Source organism: Protomyctophum bolini (assembly GCF_963924005.1).
Source record: "Protomyctophum bolini genome assembly, chromosome: 11".
NCBI lineage: Eukaryota > Metazoa > Chordata > Actinopteri > Myctophiformes > Myctophidae > Protomyctophum > Protomyctophum bolini.
In genome coordinates this window covers 36,816,779-36,835,997 of record NC_137872.1, presented here as the reverse complement: position 1 = coordinate 36,835,997, position 19,219 = coordinate 36,816,779, and the positions used below count along the sequence as shown (strand labels likewise).

The window sequence follows — 19,219 nt, the reverse complement described above, 5'->3', positions numbered from 1 at the left end:
TCTCTCTCTCTCTCTCTCTCTCTCTCTCTCTCGCTCTCTCTCTCTCCCCCCCCCGCCCTCTCTCTCTCTCTACCCCCGACCTCTCTCTCTCTCTCTCTCTCTCTCTCTCTCTCTCTCTCTCTCTCTCTCTCTCAGTCCAGTAGATGGCGGGGTGGAGAGGGACGGTGTGGGTACCGACCAGATTCGGCGCGCTGAAGAAGAAGAGCCGGCGGACCAATGGGGGTCCAGCGGCCGTCCCGCCAGCAGCACGCCTGCGCATCCTGGAATATGACAATTTTGTTGATATGCCTTAAATTGTGGACTTTGTCGTCTCTTTCACCGTTGTTGTTGTTGTTGCTGTTGCTGTTGTGAGCGCGTCTTCCCTCCACTCCGCTCTCCTCTGCTCTGCTCTGCCGCCTCTAAGGGGCAGCTCGCCCTGCATGCCGAGCTGAGCTGATGGAGAACCAGAGAGATGTGGTGAGTTGTCCTGTCTGCGGCTTCTATTGTGCAGAGAGAGAGAGAGAGAGCGAGAGAGAGAGAATGAGCGAGAGAGAGAGAGAGAGAGCATGAGAGAGAGAGAGAGAGAGAGAACGAGAGAACGAGAGAGAGCCCCCGTTTGATCTCTTTGTTATGGTTGTGTTGTGTGTGTGTGTGTGTGTGTGTGTGTGTGTGTGTGTGTGTGTGTGTGTGTGTGTTGTGAGACAGTGCTGCAGTGACGGAGGCTTTATAGTATACGGACTGCTTTTTAGACATGATGTAGAAATCATGAGAGAGGTGACAACAACACACGCACTGATTCAACACGCACGGACTTTATGGCAGCTGTCAAAGGCAGACTGTGTGTGTATGTGTCTGTGTGTGTGTGTGTGTGTGTGTGTGTGTGTGTGTGTGTGTGTGTGTGTGTGTGTCTGTGTGTGTGTGTGTGTGTGTGTGTGTGTGTGTGTGTGTGTGTGTGTCTCTCTCTCCCCTCTCTCTCCCTCTCTCTCTCTCTCTCTCTCTCTCTCTCTCTCTCTCTCTCACACACACACGCACGCGCGCACACGCACATCACAGAGTGCACCGCACTGCAGTGTTGCCTCAGACAAAAAAAAACGAACTGGTCTGGAACAGCTGTGTTTTACCAGTCTGCACTGTGTGTGTGTGTGTGTGTGTGTGTGAGAGAGAGAGAGAGAGAGAGAGAGAGAGAGAGAGAGAGAGAGAGAGAAATAGTGTATTATGGATGGATGTAGGTAAGATGTGTGTCAAATCAATCATCATGATAGCCGTCTGATGCAGGTGGAAGGTGATTCAACAACATGTGAACAGATAAACAGAGTGACGAGAGGCTTTTTATATATAGCCTAGTAGAGCGGCTTTGTACAGTACAGACATACACACTGTACGTATAGCTCTGGCTACAGACACTGTGGCAGACAGCAGCATCAGCACACACACACACACACACACACACACACACAGTATTTTTAGGGCACGTGAGGACATGTGTTCTGTCCTCAGCTGTCTTTGCAACAGATGTTCATGCATTCAAAGTCACCTTGTGTGTGTGTGTGTGTGTGTGTGCACCTTAGTTGAAATCTACCACAGTCGTTGTATGGGTTTATCGTTCGCTTTGATAGTATAGCAGCAGCTGATTTGTGTGGCGTGTGTGTGTGTGTGTGTGTGTGTGTGTGTGTGTGTGTGTGTGTGTCTGTATAGACTCTCATTGCAGCAGCATTACATCACTGTATATATCTCCATGTCCCTGTGTGCCCCGCTGTGCCAGTATGCCACCCTGTGTGCCACGTAGTGTACTACCCTGTGTCAGTGTACCACCCTGTGTGCCATTATGCCACCCTGTATGCCAGTGTAGCACCCTGTGTGCCAGTGTACCACCCTGTGTGCCAGTATGCCACCCTGTGTGCCAGTATGCCACCCTGTGTGCCAGTGCACCACCCTGTGTGCCAGTATGCCACCCTGTGTGCCAGTATGCCACCCTGTGTGCCAGTGTACCACCCTGTGTGCCAGTGTACCACCCTGTGTGCCAGTGTACCACGCAGTGTACCACCCTGTGTGCCAGTGTACCATGCAGTGTACCACCCTGTGTGCCAGTGTACCACCCTATGTGCCAGTGTACCACACTGTGTGCCCCGCTGTGCCAGTATGCCACCCTGTGTGCCAGTGTACCACCCTGTGTACCACGCAGTGTACTACCCTGTGTGCCAGTGTACCACCCTGTGTGCCAGTGTAGCACCCTGTGTGCCAGTGTAGCACCCTGTGTGCCAGTGTACCACCCTGTGTGCCAGTGTAGCACCCTGTGTGCCAGTGTAGCACCCTGTGTGCCAGTGTACCACCCTGTGTGCCAGTTTACCACCCTGTGTGCCCGCTGTACCACCCTGTGTGCCAGTGTACCACCCTGTGTGCCAGTGTACCACCCTGTGTGCCAGTGTATCACCCTGTGTGCCAGTGCACCACCCTGTGTGCCAGTGTACCACCCTGTGTGCCAGTGTACCACCCTGTGTACCAGTGTACCACCCTGTGTGCCAGTGTACCACCCTGTGGGCCAGTGTACCACCCTGTGTGCCAGTGTGCACCACCCTGTGTGCCAGTGTACCACCCTGTGTGCCAGTGTACCACCCTGTGTGCCAGTGTACCACCCTGTGTGCCAGTGTACCACCCTGTGGGCCAGTGTACCACCCTGTGTGCCAGTGTACCACCCTGTGTACCAGTGTACCACCCTGTGTGCCAGTGTACCACCCTGTGTGCCAGTGTACCACCCTGTGTGCCAGTGTACCACTCTGTGTGCCATGCAGTGTACCACCCTGTGTGCCAGTGTACCACCCTGTGTGCCAGTGTACCACTATGTGTGCCAGTGTACCACCCTGTGTGCCAGTGCACCACCCTGTGTGCCATTATGCCACCCTGTATGCCAGTGTACCACCCTGTGTGCCAGTGTACCACCCTGTGTGCCAGTGCACCACCCTGTGTGCCATTATGCCACCCTGTATGCCAGTGTACCACCCTGTGTGCCCGCTGTGCCAGTGTACCACCGAGCCACGCTCGTAGATCTTTTCAAAGCTTTTCTCATGCCAAGGACGATGACCCCCAAAAATTGATATACATCTGAAAAGAGTTTGTGCCAGTGGGACCCCGCCAGAAGAGAAGATTTATGTACCGACAACAGAAAATAGAGCTTGCAGATCTGCCATTTTTGATTAGCCAACGTATAGGCTATAAATGGATAATGTGTAGTTAAAATGGTTGCGATGCTGTATTGACTAGCTTATGCGTTTGCCGGGGACCCCCCTGGAACCCCCTCCCTCCCGAGGACCCCTGGGGGCCCCCGGACCTCACTCACTTTGAGAACCAATGTCCGACCTAGAGTGACCATACATGGGCAACTGGCGGCCCCGGGGGCCACATGCACCTTCACTTAATGTGGCCCTCAGATTATTTTGGAATACATGCAAATATGACCTGCTTTAATTACTTCCGTCTAAATTAGTAGCTTAATGAGTATAGTGTTAAAATGTTACTGTCTTTTTTTATGTCCAATGTATTTGTATCTAGTTCATAAAGTGACTTAAACTTGACTATAACTAAATGCATTTTAAATGAAATAAAAAGGTAACTTTTTACAATTGTTTTACTAATTAAAAAATAGAAAAAAACATTTCAATTCAAATAGCAAAAGAAAATGCCGATCTACAAGCTCAAACATTTAAATTCAAATATAGCAAAAAAAAATGCCGATCTACAAGCTCAAAACGCGTTGCAATGCGACACGTTTTGAGCTAGATCGGCTATTCTTTGCTACGACAGTAATATGCAATGTGTCCCTCTGGAGTGAGTGTGGAAATATATAGTGGCCCTCACAATCTCCAAAGTTGCCCATCTCCTGTCCTAGACCTAGATCATTGTGAGTCTGGCTTTCAAAGAGCATGTTATTTTTTTTATCGCGCCGTGCAACAATGTCGGTTCTGTTTTCATATTATGTAAAATATGCCCACATTGAACAGTAGTGGCCTATAACATTGCAGGATGCCAATCACTATAGCAACCATATTTCAAGCTCTTTTCCGTCCGTTTGATTCTGGTTATTATCGGTAATGGAGTTTTAAACTGCCGTACAGAAGGAGAAAAAGAGAGGAAGAAAAGCATCACGTTGAAGGGGTAGAATCATTCCACATTATGTAATGGTCATGGACAAAAGTGCGTGCGTGCGTGCGTGCGTGCGTGCGTGCGTGCGTGCGTGCGTGCGTGCGTGGTTCTTCATCCTAATTTAGTGAGGCACTGCACTGTCTCTCTGCATTTGATTTACCTGTTTACCTTGCTCCTTGTAAGTTGCTCTGCTAAATTGTAAAAGTGCATGCGTGTGTGTGTGTGCGTGTGCGTGTGTTTGCGTGTGCCTGAGTGCGTGCGTGCGTGTGTGTGTGTGTGTGTGTGTGTGTGCGTGTGTGTCCCGTCCAGGTGGAGCGTCCGTCCAGGAAGCGTGGGGACTCCCTGGGGATGCTGGACAGCATGGAGGAGGAGCGGAGCAGCAGCGGCAGCGAGGGGGGGGGAGGAGGGGGGGGGAGGGGGAGGGGGAGGGGGGGGCTCCAGCGGGGGGTCCAGCCCGGAGGACAGCGACGAGGACGCCGGGGAGGCGGGCCTTCCTCCCCTGGCCCCGCCCTCCAACGCATCGCCGTCGTCGCTGACCCTCATCAAGACCAACGGCCAGGTGTACACATACCCCGATGGCAAGTCTGGCATGGGTAGGAATGAATGACCCAGTGCAGTCTGGCATGGGTAGGAATGGGCCCAGTGCAGTCTGGCATGGGTAGGAATGGGCCCAGTGCAGTCTGGCATGGGTAGGAATGGGCCCAGTGCAGTCTGGCATGGGTAGGAAGGGGCCCAGTGCAGTCTGGCATGGGTAGGAATGGGCCCAGTGCAGTCTGGCATGGGTAGGAATGGGCCCAGTGCAGTCTGGCATGGGTAGGAATGGGCCCAGTGCAGTCTGGCATGGGTAGGAATGGGCCCAGTTCAGTCTGGCATGGGTAGGAATGGGCCCAGTGCAGTCTGGCATGGGTAGGAATGGGCCCAGTGCAGTCTGGCATGGGTAGGAATGGGCCCAGTGCAGTCTGGCATGGGTAGGAATGACCCAGTACAGTCTGGCATGGGTAGGAAGGACCCAGTGCAGTCTGGCATGGGTAGGAATGACCCAGTGCAGTCTGGCATGGGTAGGAATGACCCAGTGCAGTCTGGCATGGGTAGGAATGACCCAGTACAGTCTGGCATGGGTAGGAAGGACCCAGTACAGTCTGGCATGGGTAGGAAGGACCCAGTGCAGTCTGGCATGGGTAGGAACTAGGAATTATCCAGTTTACACAAACAGAACACAGAAACAAGAACCATGAATCGTCTTTATTATCACAGGTTTACCGGTGTAAAACAGTTGTTTTGTTTTCTTTTGTTTTAGGGTTCGCTAGCTCCTCCAAATGCATGGCTTTTCTGAATCGCGTGTCATGTGGCAGCCACGTCTATGGACTTTTAATGTTTGTTTAGAGCCTAATTGTGAATTCCCCCCTTTGCCAGCCAAGTCCATGGACTTTTAATGTTTGTTTAGAGCCTAATCCTAAATTCCCCATCGCCAGCCAGACTGTAATGTTTGTTTAGGGTATAGTAAAGGACGACGGGTTGTGATGTAAATACTGCCTCCGCTGCGCCCTTCACTTCACACACTATAGTGTTCATCGTTTCTGTTGTTTCCAGAAAGAGAAAAAGAACGAGTAAAGAATCAATAAACAATAAACAATATAGGTATCTACATATTATTTACCATAGCAGCGTATCCACCATCCATCCAGTACTGTATGTACATGAGGTTTACACTAGACATTTTAGAAGAGCGCCTTGGCATTTTCACCTGGAAAAACTAAACAAAATGCGTCTCTCTCTCTCTCTCTCTCTCTCTCTCTCTCTCTCTCTCTCTCTCTCTCTCTCTCTCTCTCTCTCTCTCTCTCTCTCTCTCTCTGTGTCTCTTGGTGTCCCACGCTCTCTCTCTCTCTCTCCAGCCACCTGTGAGATGTGTGGCATGGTTGGAGTGAGAGATGCCTTCTACAGTAAGACCAAGAGGTTCTGCAGTGTCTCCTGTTCCAGAAGCTACTCTTCCAACTCCAAGAAGGCCAGCATCCTGGCAAGGCTGCAGGTTGGTGTACTTAGTAGTAGTACATATACTTAAACAAGAAGACCAGCTTCCTGGCCAGGCTACAGGTTGGTGTGTATTAGTTACTACTGTACTACCATTACTGTAACCACACTGTAGTACATCTATCTATAAAAGTACAAATATTTAGGATGACCGTTGAGCCGATTCTACTCTATATGGCTCCGAGACCTGGACACTTTCAAATAAACGCACACATTATGAGTGTTTCATGGTGTGGAGAGAGACTTTGCTTTCTTTTAAATAGCTTTTAAAAAATAGAATTATTTTACTAGTACTTTGCTGGGTGTTTTATTGTATTTAATTATTTATTGTCCTGTATGTATTGTCCTGAATGTATGCATTGACCTGAGCAAAACTAATTTCCCTTGTGGATAATAAAGACATCTAATCTAATAGTGGCGAGTGCATAGTTGTCACGGCCCCTTGGCCTGGCCTGCAGGGCCTATGCTGTCTATATGGTGTACTGCCCTGTCTGTGTGTTTCCCCCACAGATCATGTGGGCGTCGGCCCACTTGAGACAACTCATTAGGTGCATTAGGAGCACCTGATCAGTGCTCCTGGAAATCCTATAAAGAGGGCTTGCCAGCCATTCTCTTGGTCCCACTCAGATGACGGCACCCTTCTGTTTACTGCTCCTCACCATTTGATTTGCACACTACAACACACCTTCACCATATTAACCACACATCCACACTGACACCACTGATCTTACTGACTACCACATCTCATACATTCTGTAAGCATTATCATTTATATTAAGTTATTATTAGTTATCTGACAAATAAATTATTGTTATTTTGAACACTGCTCTGTGTCCTCCTCAATTTGTCATGGCCCAACGGGCCGGGTTATGACAATAGTTGAAACAGGTCGGGTGAAGCACATAATGACGGTGTCTTGTATTTAAAACATGTTTCAAAGGGGAAACCTCCAACCAAGAAGGCCAAGGTCCTCCAGAAGCAGCCTCTGATGGCCAAGCTGGCAGCCTACGCCCAGTACCAGCAGTCCCATCAGAACAGCTCCAAGAAGTCCAGTGAGTCTCATCACCACACAGACAGTACCATCAGGGCCGGTCCTGAGCAATCTGGTGCCCCAGGCACAACAAAAAAGAGGGGAGGCACTGGGGGGGACACTGAGCACTGGGGAGATACTGGGGAGGCACTGGGGGGACACTCATGGGCAGACAGAGTTGGGACAGAGTAATAAATTAAAGAAAATGGCGCCCTATCCCCCATGGTGCCCCAGGCGGCTGCATATAGTCAGCCTGTAGGAAGGGCCGGGCCTGAGTCCCATCACCACACAGACTGCAGTACACAGAGCATACTGTGAGTCTCTCATGGCTGTGGGAACAAAGAGAGCATCCTGTCTGTTGAACTGTGTGATTGAATTGTTCATTTTGATCCTCATTAGCTACTACCTTAGCAGCAGCTGCTCTCCCTGGGGGTCCACACATAAAATACATGACATACTATGAAAACATTTTACAAGGCAGTATAATTTTTTTTGAAAAAGTTGAAAAAAAAATAACTTCAAATACAACCAAATGTAAAACAATTCGTTATATGGTATTGTACATTATTACATAAATATAACATCTTAATAACTCGACAACCATAAAATAATTTTAGTTCAAGTACAGATACAATATAAAAGAAACATAAGAAGATAACATGAGATATTTCTTGAATCTATTTTTGGAAAAAAACACCAATCAATAATATCATATTCACTTCTTGGAAACAGACAGCTGCACAAATAGATATAATAATTTGGTTTTGTTGGGGGACCAACACATGTGTTTCAATTTGTCTGGTTGGCGTAGAACCAATTAATTTCTTTGCAACACCTGTTGGTCCCCAGCATGGCAGGCGTAGGACTACATACATTTGAAGCTCATGAATACCCCAAAACGGAAAGGAATACAGTACTAAAGTATGTTTTCTTTGTCTGTTTGTTTTCTTTGTCCGTTTGTCCCATGATTTCTCTAAATATTCTGCGAGTGTGAATATCTTATTATGTACCATTATGTGTAAATAAATGAAGTTCAGTTGGTTCCCAACGTTTTCTGGACCGGGTGTTATAGGCAGTAACCCAGCCCACCCATTTGTCCACTTACTGTAACACGGCGGCCATTCTGTTGTCGCTATATCTCAATGGTAACAAATCTGGCGGTAGAAGAAGGGGAAAGCCACACATTAGTGCAGCTTTCATTATTTCATATCGGTGTTGATTTCGTCGACTAAAACTAAGACGGAAAATGTTCGTCGACTACCTTTTTCCACTGACGAAAACTAAACGGAAACTAAATGAACACTAAGCTATGATGACTAAAACTAAGACTAAATATGCGACAATTTCGTCAACAAATAAAAACTAGACTAAAATGTTAGGAAGGGACTATACTATATTAGTGGACAAGAGATCTAGTATAAGTCATTTTACAATTAGCTGCACAACGCGTTGCGCTGCGACGCGTTATGAGCTTGTACTATTTTCAGCAAGTGTAAAAACTGCCATTACGACGGCATCAAGGCCCACCAAAATGCATTTTAGTCGACTAAATCAACTGTAGATTTAGTCGACTAAAACTGGACTAACACTAAGGCATTCCAGGTGACTAAAATGTGACTAAAACTAAATGAACAGTTTGGTTTGTTGGTGTGTGTTTAATCTGTTTATAGTCGTTCCCCTGGAGGCCTTCGACTGGGGTCGTTACATTGGAGACGGAGACACATTGGGAGCGCCCGTCAGCTGTTTCAAACATGTAAGTGCACGCACGCACGCACACAAACGTGCGCACACAGCACACAGTTGTAGCCTACATTGTTGTTGTTGTTGGGCAGAAACCTCTTATCCATCTCCATATTTTAACCCTTTATGTTTTCTTTGTAAGTTAACGCCAATACCTACTTGATACTACAGTGTCACGCCATAGCACCAAAAAGTAGCAGAACTACAAGCTCAACATGTACGGCAATGCTACCGTGTTACAACAAGCTAACTGTGTGTGTGTGCGTGTGTGTGTGTGTGTGTGTGTGTGTGTGTGTGTGTGTGTGTGTGTGTGTGTGTGTGTGTGTGCGTGTGCGTGTGTGAGTAGGTGCCTATGGGGAGGTCATGGGGGGACATCAGTGAGGGGGTCAGGATCGAGGTACCTAACACAGACAGTGGACTACCTATGAAGGTGTACTGGATAGCTGGCATCATCAAACTGGCAGGTACACGCACACACACACACACACACACACACACACACACGCACACACACACACATCACATTATATCACATTACAAATGCACTGTGTGTGTGTGTGAGTGTGTGTGTGTGTGTGTGTGTGTGTGTGTGTGTGTGTGTGTGTGTGTGTGTGTGTGTGTGCGCGCGTGTGCGTGCGCAGGGTTCAAGGCTCTACTTCGCTATGAGGGTTTCGACAGTGACTCCGCCAGAGACTTCTGGTGTAACCTGTGTGTTCCCGACATCCACCCTGTAGGGTGGTGCGCTGCTGGAGGCAAACCCCTGGTCCCACCCAAGTGTAAGACTGCGTGCGTGCGTGCGTGCGTGCGTGCGTGCGTGCGTGCGTGCGTGCGTTGGTGTTCCATTGAAAGGCTCAGAAAGTAGGCTTGCGTGATTAATCGGTCTTCGTATCGGTACCTGCGATACGGTCTCATTAATGCAATATTGGTATCGAACCGATATGTATATTTAACTAAAAGATAATATGCCGGTTTTGTCGATATTTTATTTGATAATATTTCGTGTTTTGACAGTGAAGCTGAAAAATGACTGACTGACTGACAGACTGACTGACTATAAACTGGCATTCCCTTCAATAAAGATAGAGATAAACTTTATTACATGAAATGGAAACATTCCCTGGCACCCTGGCAGTCGGCATACAACAATAAAAACACCATTACATAGAATACACACATGCATTCAAATACTATACCAAATGTATTCACAAAACGCAGCAACATGGGCTGTATGTTTAAGCTATACTTAAACATTTTCTTATTTAGAATGGCCACTGCAGTTGGCACAAACAAGGTCTCGTAACGCTTTGTTTTGCCTGCGTGATTTAGAGTCATTGCAAATCTTTGAATTGCCTTTTTTTTTGGTTATGCATGGAGCGCTTGTATACGTGCTGAAGTTGTTGTTCTTGTTGTTTGTCTCCAATGATCAATAACATCTTTGTTTCAGACAGAATGACGTGACACTGTTGTCTCTGTCCTCAGCCATCCTCCACAGATGTACCAACTGGAAGAGTTTCCTCGTTAAAAGACTCACCGGCTCCAAGACACTACCTCCAGAGTTCTCCGCCAAGGTCTCGCGCGCATGTGTGCATACAATTACACTGATTTCAATCATTTGAATTGCATTAGAAGTCAGCACTGTCTACTGTACTGTATATAGCCTATTTCCGGTGTGTGACATGCTGTAACTTGATATAATAGATTCTAGCATATCAAGTCATCATGTCACACACCAAAAATAGCCTTTTGGTCTTTTAAAGCATTATGTTATACTTGTAGGTCTGCTATTTTTGAAAAATCGTGAAAATGTGCCTCAAATCTTTGAATATATATTATTACAGAGTGAACATTTTAACTCAAATCTTTGCTTCTGGGGAGGTCCCTGGAACAACATATTTTCACAATTATATTACATATAATTTTCGGGGTCCTTGACATGAAATATTGAGAACCACTGATATAGAAACATGAGGTTTTTTCCAGAAAAAAAGGTGGTTAAACCATCTTCCAGAAAACCCTAATGATCTCAGATATTTCATGAAAGCAAAGTCATTCATAATTTAGTTTTTTTGCTTTAAACCCTGCATACATACCACGCAGGCAGACACAACAAACATCCTTTCTATGTAACTCTCCTCCTCTCCAGGTACAGGAGAGCATGCAGTATCCCTTTAAGAAGCTGATGAGGGTGGAGGTGGTCGATAAGACGCACCTGTGTCGGACGCGGGTGGCTCTGGTGGAGCAGGTGAGAGCTCTCAGCGGTGTTGTTTTTGGCAGCAAGTTTCTATTTTAGTTTTAGTCACAGTCTCTTGAACAGTTCTCATTTAGTGTCAGTCACATTTCAGTCACCCGGAATGTTTTAGTGTTCGTCTAGTTTTAGTCGACTAAATGTCATAATGTTCCTCTGATTTATATTATACTTTTATGAAGTATTGTGTTCTTGTTTTCCTAGTTCCTTTTTGAGTTTTGCTTTACCCTTGTGTGCTTTTATTTTGTAGAATTGTTCATAATGTTTCCTGTCTGTCTTGTTACTGTTTGCCTCCCTTGCCAACCTGTGCTGTGATTAGCCTAGTGTTTCCACCTTGTCCTGTTTGTTCCCCAGCCTATCCCAGTGTTGTTCACCTGTGCCCTTGTGTATTTATACCCCCCCTGATCCCAGTTTTTCCTTGCTAGTTCATTGTGCTATGTTGCGTGTGTCTTGTCTTGACACCTTTTGTGCTTCCAGTGTTTTTGTTTGTATTCTATAGTTCTTTTGAGTTATTAAACCTTTTTGAAATAACCTGCTCTGCCTCTGCCTCCTCCTGCATTTGGGTCCTACAAACTCTCCTGACTTGAACCGTGACAACTTGATACTACAGTGTCAGACTTTAGTCGACTAAATCTACAGTTGATTTAGTCGACCCTGTCGAGGTCCATTGTTGAACCCAATGCCTCCTATACTTTGTCAGACTTGTGATTCTGTGCGTTGCCCTGGCAGGTGATTGGTGGGCGCCTGAGGCTGGTGTACGAGGAGTGTGAAGACGGTACGGATGACTTCTGGTGTCACATGTACAGTCCACTGATCCACACCATCGGCTGGTCCAGGTCCATCGGACACCGCTTCAAGCGATCCGGTTAGTTTACCGTGCAACTTTACTCATACACATACGGTAAGTACACACATACTACTGTACACTGTTTCCAGACGAGAACTCAGCGGGAATCATACAGCGGAGAGAACAGCCACGACACATATTGCTGCCCCAAATGTAATTCCTGGAAACTGAATTTCCCGACCTTAAAGGTATATTCAGTGATTTCACTCAAAAAAACGTAGGTTTCGTTTTTGGCTGTGGGACCTAAGCCTTCGTCCAATCAGGATAGAGAGTCAAAAACGAAACCTAAGGTTTTTTGACCCCCAGGGGTTAACTGGGGACAGGGAGGAACTGCTTATATGGTCAGCACACTCTATAGTAGAGAGGATTATCACAACAAAACAAAAAAATAAGTGATATTTGAATTAAGTGAAATCCCTGAATATACCTTTAACTAACGTTTCCACATGGAAAAAGACTGCCCTTTTTTTTTTTAAATCATTAAATCATTGTTGATATAACGCCGTTTAAGTCAATGATATAACATTATGTTGTGATAATATAGCAGCGGGTATATAGCCTATTTAATGGCCAGTCAACTGTCTTCCGTGAGAACGTGTTTGGTACGATGACGCGGGATGCAACCCCACCTCCCCTATAGAGCCTGCTTGCTTGAATTGAATCTTGACCATCAGGTCAACATCTGTATGGGATCCTATGTCTAGGTGAGACACCTATGTGTCAATAGAAGGGAGAAAAAAATGTAACCATGCCAATTGTATACAAGTCATATTGTATTGACACACCATACCATACAGATTGGACAAAATGACATGTTATTCATTTAAAAAAAGAGAATAATGTAATCTAGATGATCTAAAGGTCAAAGGTTAAGGTTGAAGTCCTATTATTTGTCACGTGCAGTGCTCTGTGCGAGATTTGTTCTCCTCATTTGAACCCATGATCTCTAGGAGCGGTGAGCCGCAGCCGTGCCTTCCAATCAGTCTAATCTAGTTAAATAATGACACCCGTGGATCTGTGTCTGTTGCAGATGTTACAAAGAAGCTGGAAGGACAGGCGGACGCCCCTGGACAGCTGTTTATCAAGGTGACGACAGCCTCGACATGTCTGTCTGTACGTCTGTCTGCTTGTTGGACTGTCACCTACCATATTTGTGCCTGTCTGACTAGTTAACCAACCTGTTAGTTAGCACCGGCTAGTTTGGTAGTTTTGGTAGTAAATACACTAAATGTACTGTATCCTTGATCTGCAGCTATTGGCAACTGCGTTGACCTCGTGATTGAGAAAACGATCTTGTCTCGTTTGGTTTTAATTGAACGTTGTGTCATCAGGTGAAGGAGGTTGATCAGAGCGATCCATGGTTTAAAGATGGAATGAAGCTGGAGGCTATCGACCCCCTCAACCTGTCTGCTATCTGTGTGGCCACGGTCAGGAAGGTAAAGATACCCCCTCAACCAGTCTGCTATCTGTGTGGCTATACGGTCAGGAAGGTAACCTCAACCTGTCTGCTATCTGTGTGGCCACGGTCAGGAAGGTAACCTCAACCTGTCTGCTATCTGTGTGGCCACGGTCAGGAAGGTAAAGATAACCCCTCAACCTGTCTGCTATCTGTGTGGCTACGGTCAGGAAGGTAACCTCAACCTGTCTGCTATCTGTGTGGCCAGTTGGCTACGGTCAGGAAGGTAAACTCAACCTGTCTGCTATCTGTGTGGCCAGTTGGCTACGGTCAGGAAGGTAACCTCAACCTGTCTGCTATCTGTCTGGCCACGGTCAGGAATTGATAGTTTGATACCGTGTACCACAGGAACACAGGAATAGCTTATTGACTGATTGACCATCACACACAGAACCCTCCATGGCCAGGCACCCCCATATTTATGGCCCCATTTAGACTGTCACTGTCAGTCACATCCAGTCAAATTTGATTCAAATCTGATTTACTTCTGGGGGCACGGTGGCACAGTTGGTAGTGCTGTCGCCTCACAGCTAGAAGGTCCTGGGTTCGATTCCCGCTCGGGGCACTGTGGGTGCTGGCGGCGTGTTTCCTCCTCCGCGTCATCAGTGCCCATACCCGAAGGCGGGGTTGGCGAAAGGGCCTTTCTGCGTGGAGTTTGCATGTTCTCCCCGTGTCCCCTAGGGTAGGTACCCTCACAACAACATGCAGTAATCCTGGTCTCTAAACTGCCTCCCCCTGGCCAGCCGGGGCGCCTGATGGAGGGGAAAGGAACTGGTTGGAATAACGTGTTCCTTCCACGCGCTACGTCCAACCAGGGAAACTCCCCCCTGTCAGGTGTAAAGGAGCAACTTGGACACTCAAGCATGAAGGAAGCATGAGTTAAGTCTGTTGCTCTCCCCAGGTTGGCGGAGGGTGTGTAGAGCCCAGGATCACAGTAGATGATTGACACAGGGGTGAAAAATGGGTTACAAAATCGTGGGATAAAAAATATATAAAAAAAAAAAAATCTGATTTACTTCTCAAATCTGATATTTTGGCCACGACCATTCACATTAGTGGCCAGATCGGAATCTGTCATAGATCTGCGTGTTCAGACCGGCAACCAAATCCATCCTGAATCAGATCTGGGCCACATCCGGATTGGACTCTGATTTGTTTAAACGTGTCTAAACGCAAACAAGTCACATGGAATCTGATGCAGATCAGGTTACTGCTGCATTCAGACTGAGTCGGATCTCCTGAAATCAGATTTGAAACCACCTGAATGTGGCTCAAGTCACATTGGAAAAAGTTAAGTTTACTGAGGTTAAGGTTAGGGTTAGGTTTAGGCTGTCAATCACAGCGCGTCGACTGCACAACCCGTGTAGGCTTTGGTATGTCGCGGGAAATTTACTTACTTCCAGGTCCTGGCAGATGGATATCTGATTATTGGCATTGACTTACTTCCAGGTCCTGGCAGATGGATATCTGATGATTGGTATTGACGGCTCGGAGGCAGCCGATGGTTCCGATTGGTTCTGTTATCACTCCGCCTCTCCCTCCATCTTCCCCGCTGGCTTCTGTGAGATCAACAATATTGAGATGACGCCCCCCAGAGGTAACGGCATGCTATTGTTGCTGTTGTTGTTGTTATCTCTCGTCGATTATTCTACTGCTATTAATAACGAATATTTGATTATTCGACCACATTATTGTAACTAAACAATTCGGAAAAACCAAAACTTAAACGGTAAATTATATTTCCGGTATCCTCGTGAATTTGAGGAAATCATAATAAATGCGTGACATGACAATGCTAATGCAGAAGAGGATAAATAATAAATATTATACCCATACTAGGCAGGCTTCCTCTAACATTACTAGGGGCAGTGTTTGGATGGCAATATAGCCTTTTGCAGAAATGAGTAGAAATGCACTCTGTCGAGCTGCCAACTTGCACTTCGCACACAACTAGGCCTACTTTCTACCAGCCTTGAAACGTACCTTAGTTATGTCACCATCAACAGCCAATGAGGGACCACCAATCTTAACACTTAACACTGACTACTTAAGTTGCCCGTTAATTATTGTAGATCAGCAGTAGTATTAATTGGAACCACCACCAGGGGGCAGTAAGTCACCCTGATGTATCTCTCTCTCTCTCTCTCTCTCTCTCTCTCTCTCTCTCTCTCTCTCTCCACCAGGTTACACCAATCTGCCATTCAGATGGTTTGACTACCTGAGAGAGACTAGCTCCATAGCAGCACCTGTTAACCTCTTCAACAAGGTACACACACACACACACACACACACACACACACACATATGGTGCGTGCGCAAGGCGGTCCTTGCAAATAAAACATGTGAAAAGCAGCTACTCCTGCTCCTGGACTCATAATGTGCCATGCTAGTGTCATAGTAGTAAATCAGTGTCATATACAGTACATATTCTGTATATGCTGCTGTAGCTTTGCAGTGCATCTTTGTATCTTTTGGATCTGCCAGTATGCCAAAAAATTGAACATTATAATAGTGTGTAAAAAGCTTTCATCGCCTCATAGCTGTCAATGTTATTTTGCATGGCTGTGTTGTTGAACACATACTGTACACAGCTTAATGTCTGACCCACCCAGGTGGTACTACAATAACACTGATTTTTGCATTACATGAAAACTCCTGTCGCAGTGTCGCACAGTCATCAGTTGATTGAGTTGGAATTGGTGACTTAGGGACTTAGTGAAGGGCTCATTGTTGACCCCTCTGTCTGTCTGTCTGTCTGTCTGTCTGTCTGTCTGTCTGTCTGTCTGTCTGTCTGTCTGTCTGTCTGTCTGTCTGTCTGTCTGTCTGTCTGTCTGTCTGTCTGTCTGCCCTGCCTGTCTGTCTGCAGGAGGTCCCTAACCACGGCTTCGGCCAGGGCATGAAGCTGGAGGCGGTGGACCTGATGGAGCCCAGGCTGGTGTGCGTTGCCACGGTGACGCGCATCGTGCACCGCCTGCTGAGGATCCACTTTGACGGCTGGGAGGACGAGTACGACCAATGGGTGGACTGCAGGTCACCTGACCTCTACCCCGTGGGCTGGTGTCAGCTGACCGGGTACCAGTTACAGCCCCCCGCTGTTAATACAGGTACTGCACCGCACCGCACGCGCGCACGTACACACGTACACACACACACACACACACACACACACACACACACACACACACACACCTGACCTCTACCCGGTGGGCTGGTGTCAGCTGACTGGGTACACGCTGCAGCACACACACACACACACACCCGAACTGTGCCCTATAACTGAATCTAATCGAATCTAATAATTATCGTATCAAATATCGAACTTTGCGAAGAATCTGGTGATTTACACCCTAATACTGTATACATTGTGTGTGTGTGTGTGTGTGTGTGTGTGTGTGTGTGTGTGTGTGTGTGTGCGTGTGTGCGTGTGTGCGTGTGCGTGTGCGTGTGCGTGTGACAGCCTCCAGAGAGTTGCCATCAGGAGTGTCCAAACAGAGGAAGAAGTCTCAGCAGTACAAGGGACAGAAAAAAAGTAGGTTCACATCATGTGGCGGCCAAGTCTATGGACTTTTAATGTTTTGTTTTAGAGCCTATAATTAAAGAATAACCGGGTTGCCCCGCCAGTAATTAACTTTTTTTGTATTATCAGAGAGGAAGCTTCCCATTGGTAGAAGGCCCGTCAGTCTATCGGGTATCGCCATGGTAACCGGTGTACCCTGCAGGAGCCTATCGGGAGACGAGAACATGACCCCGCCTGATTACCCATCACCCCCCACACCTGTGTCGGCAGCCCGGCCCCTCCTCCCCACGGGGGGCCCGACAGGTAATGCTTTATTTCAATCCACATATATATATCAACTTGGAGGGAGACAAATATAGTGGGTTTAGGCAATTCATGAACACTTAAGGGTACATAGTGCCCCCCCCCCACACACACACACACACACACACACACACACGTCAAGTGTAATATTGCGACTATACCACAGTCACCGTTAAAAAAACACGTCAACTCAATTTCATTATAACTAAGATATTCGGCGAAAAATAACATAATTATTTTTTAAACAGTTTGACGGGGCGCTAATTGTTTAATCCAGTGTTCCACCGTGCGTATATAAAACGCTATATACCCGACATTTGTTTAATGCGTTTTTAATTAGCCGTTTTTTTTTAATAATTAAAAAGAAACAGCGGATTTATCCGGGGACCTTGATGACCTTGATGACGAAACCTGGAAAATCAAGTCATCATCTGGGGCTGCTATAGGGGCTTCTGGGAAATTGAGTCCAATGCAAGTGAACGGGGGGGGGGTTTGTTTGGACTACAACTTGCTCTGCGCTGTGGTTTCGTTTCGCATTGTCATGGACCGGATTTTCGTTGTTGAAAGCTGCAAATACTTCAGCGTGTGCTCTAAAGGTAATGAAACAATCTCTGCAGCGTAGAATATTTGATTAAATAGCGGGTGAAGCATTTTATGGAGTCAAACTGTTGTTAATGACAGATGTAGCTAGATGTAGCTCTATCTATCTTCTTCTGTCTGTCTGTGTCTCCCTCTCTCTCTCTCTCTCTCCCTCTCTCTCTCTCTCTCTCTCTCTCTCTCTCTCTCTCTCTCTCTCTCTCCAGGTGCAGATATTACGCAAGAGATTGTGGAGGGGGCGGAGTTGAACTCGGAACGGGGCGTGGTCAAAACGGAGACCAATGGCCCTTCTGGAGACTTCTACGTCAAACAGGAGCCCTAAAAAAAATGCACTCATACGTCCGTCCGTCCGTCCTTCCGTCTGTCTCTCCGTCCGTATGTCTGTCCTTGCGTCCGTCCGTCCGTATGTCCGTCCGTCCTTCCTTTGTTAGAACAATCAGCTTGTATCTCAAGCCTATAGTGACCAGAAAGATCATGTACTGTGACTTTAACTGCTAGTTGTCCTCCTTTTCAATGTCCACACAGCACACTTTGGTGACCAGCACTCCTCATCCACTCACCCTCCTCTCTCCCTCCCTCTTCTCATCCACTCACCCTCCTCTCTCTCCCTCCTCTCATCCACTCACCCTCCTCTCTCTCTCCCTCTTCTCATCCACTCACCCTCCTCTCTCTCCCTCCTCTCATCCACTCACCCTCCTCTCTCTCTCTCCCTCTTCTCATCCACTCACCCTCCTCTCTCTCTCTCCCTCCTCTCATCCACTCACCCTCCTCTCTCTCCCTCTTCTCATCCACTCACCCTCCTCTCTCTCCCTCTTCTCATCCACTCACCCTCCTCTCTCTCCCTCTTCTCATTCACTCACCCTCCTCTCTCTCCCTCTTCTCATCCACTCACCCTCCTCTCTCTCCCTCTTCTCATCCACTCACCCTCCTCTCTCTCCCTCTCATCCACTCACCCTCCTCTCTCTCCCTCTCATCCACTCACCCTCCTCTCTCTCCCTCTTCTCATCCACTCACCCTCCTCTCTCTCCCTCTTCTCATCCACTCACCCTCTTCTCATCCACTCACCCTCCTCTCTCTCCCTCTCCTCATCCACTCACCCTCCTCTCTCTCCCTCTCATCCACTCACCCTCCTCTCTCTCCCTCTTCTCATCCACTCACCCTCCTCTCTCTCCTCTCATTCTATCTATCCTCCGTCCATTGTCATTGTAAAGTAGTGCTAGGGTGGTGTATATTGGAATGGAACGCGTCCGTCCACTGTAGTTTTATCCCCACCTTAATTCTTCTCTCAAACTCTTCTAAAACTTGACATCCATCAATCCCTCTCTCTCTCTCTCTCTCTC

At 47.2% G+C, this 19,219-nt stretch overlaps 1 protein-coding gene across 1 annotated transcript; it reads left to right on the top strand.

The window, feature by feature from the left end:
- Positions 1–213: 213 nt before the first annotated feature.
- Positions 214–18,769, top strand: LOC308323583 (MBT domain-containing protein 1-like). Its single transcript, XM_080775316.1, is given in 19 exon segments — positions 214–456; positions 4,426–4,554; positions 4,556–4,709; positions 6,009–6,142; positions 7,085–7,196; positions 8,845–8,927; positions 9,261–9,378; positions 9,556–9,690; positions 10,394–10,482; positions 11,058–11,156; positions 11,889–12,024; positions 13,037–13,092; positions 13,338–13,442; positions 14,912–15,059; positions 15,646–15,728; positions 16,329–16,566; positions 16,920–16,991; positions 17,109–17,282; positions 18,086–18,769. Coding segments are annotated over 19 exon segments (2,202 nt in total). The 5' UTR covers positions 214–435; the 3' UTR covers positions 18,202–18,769.
- Positions 18,770–19,219: the final 450 nt, after the last annotated feature.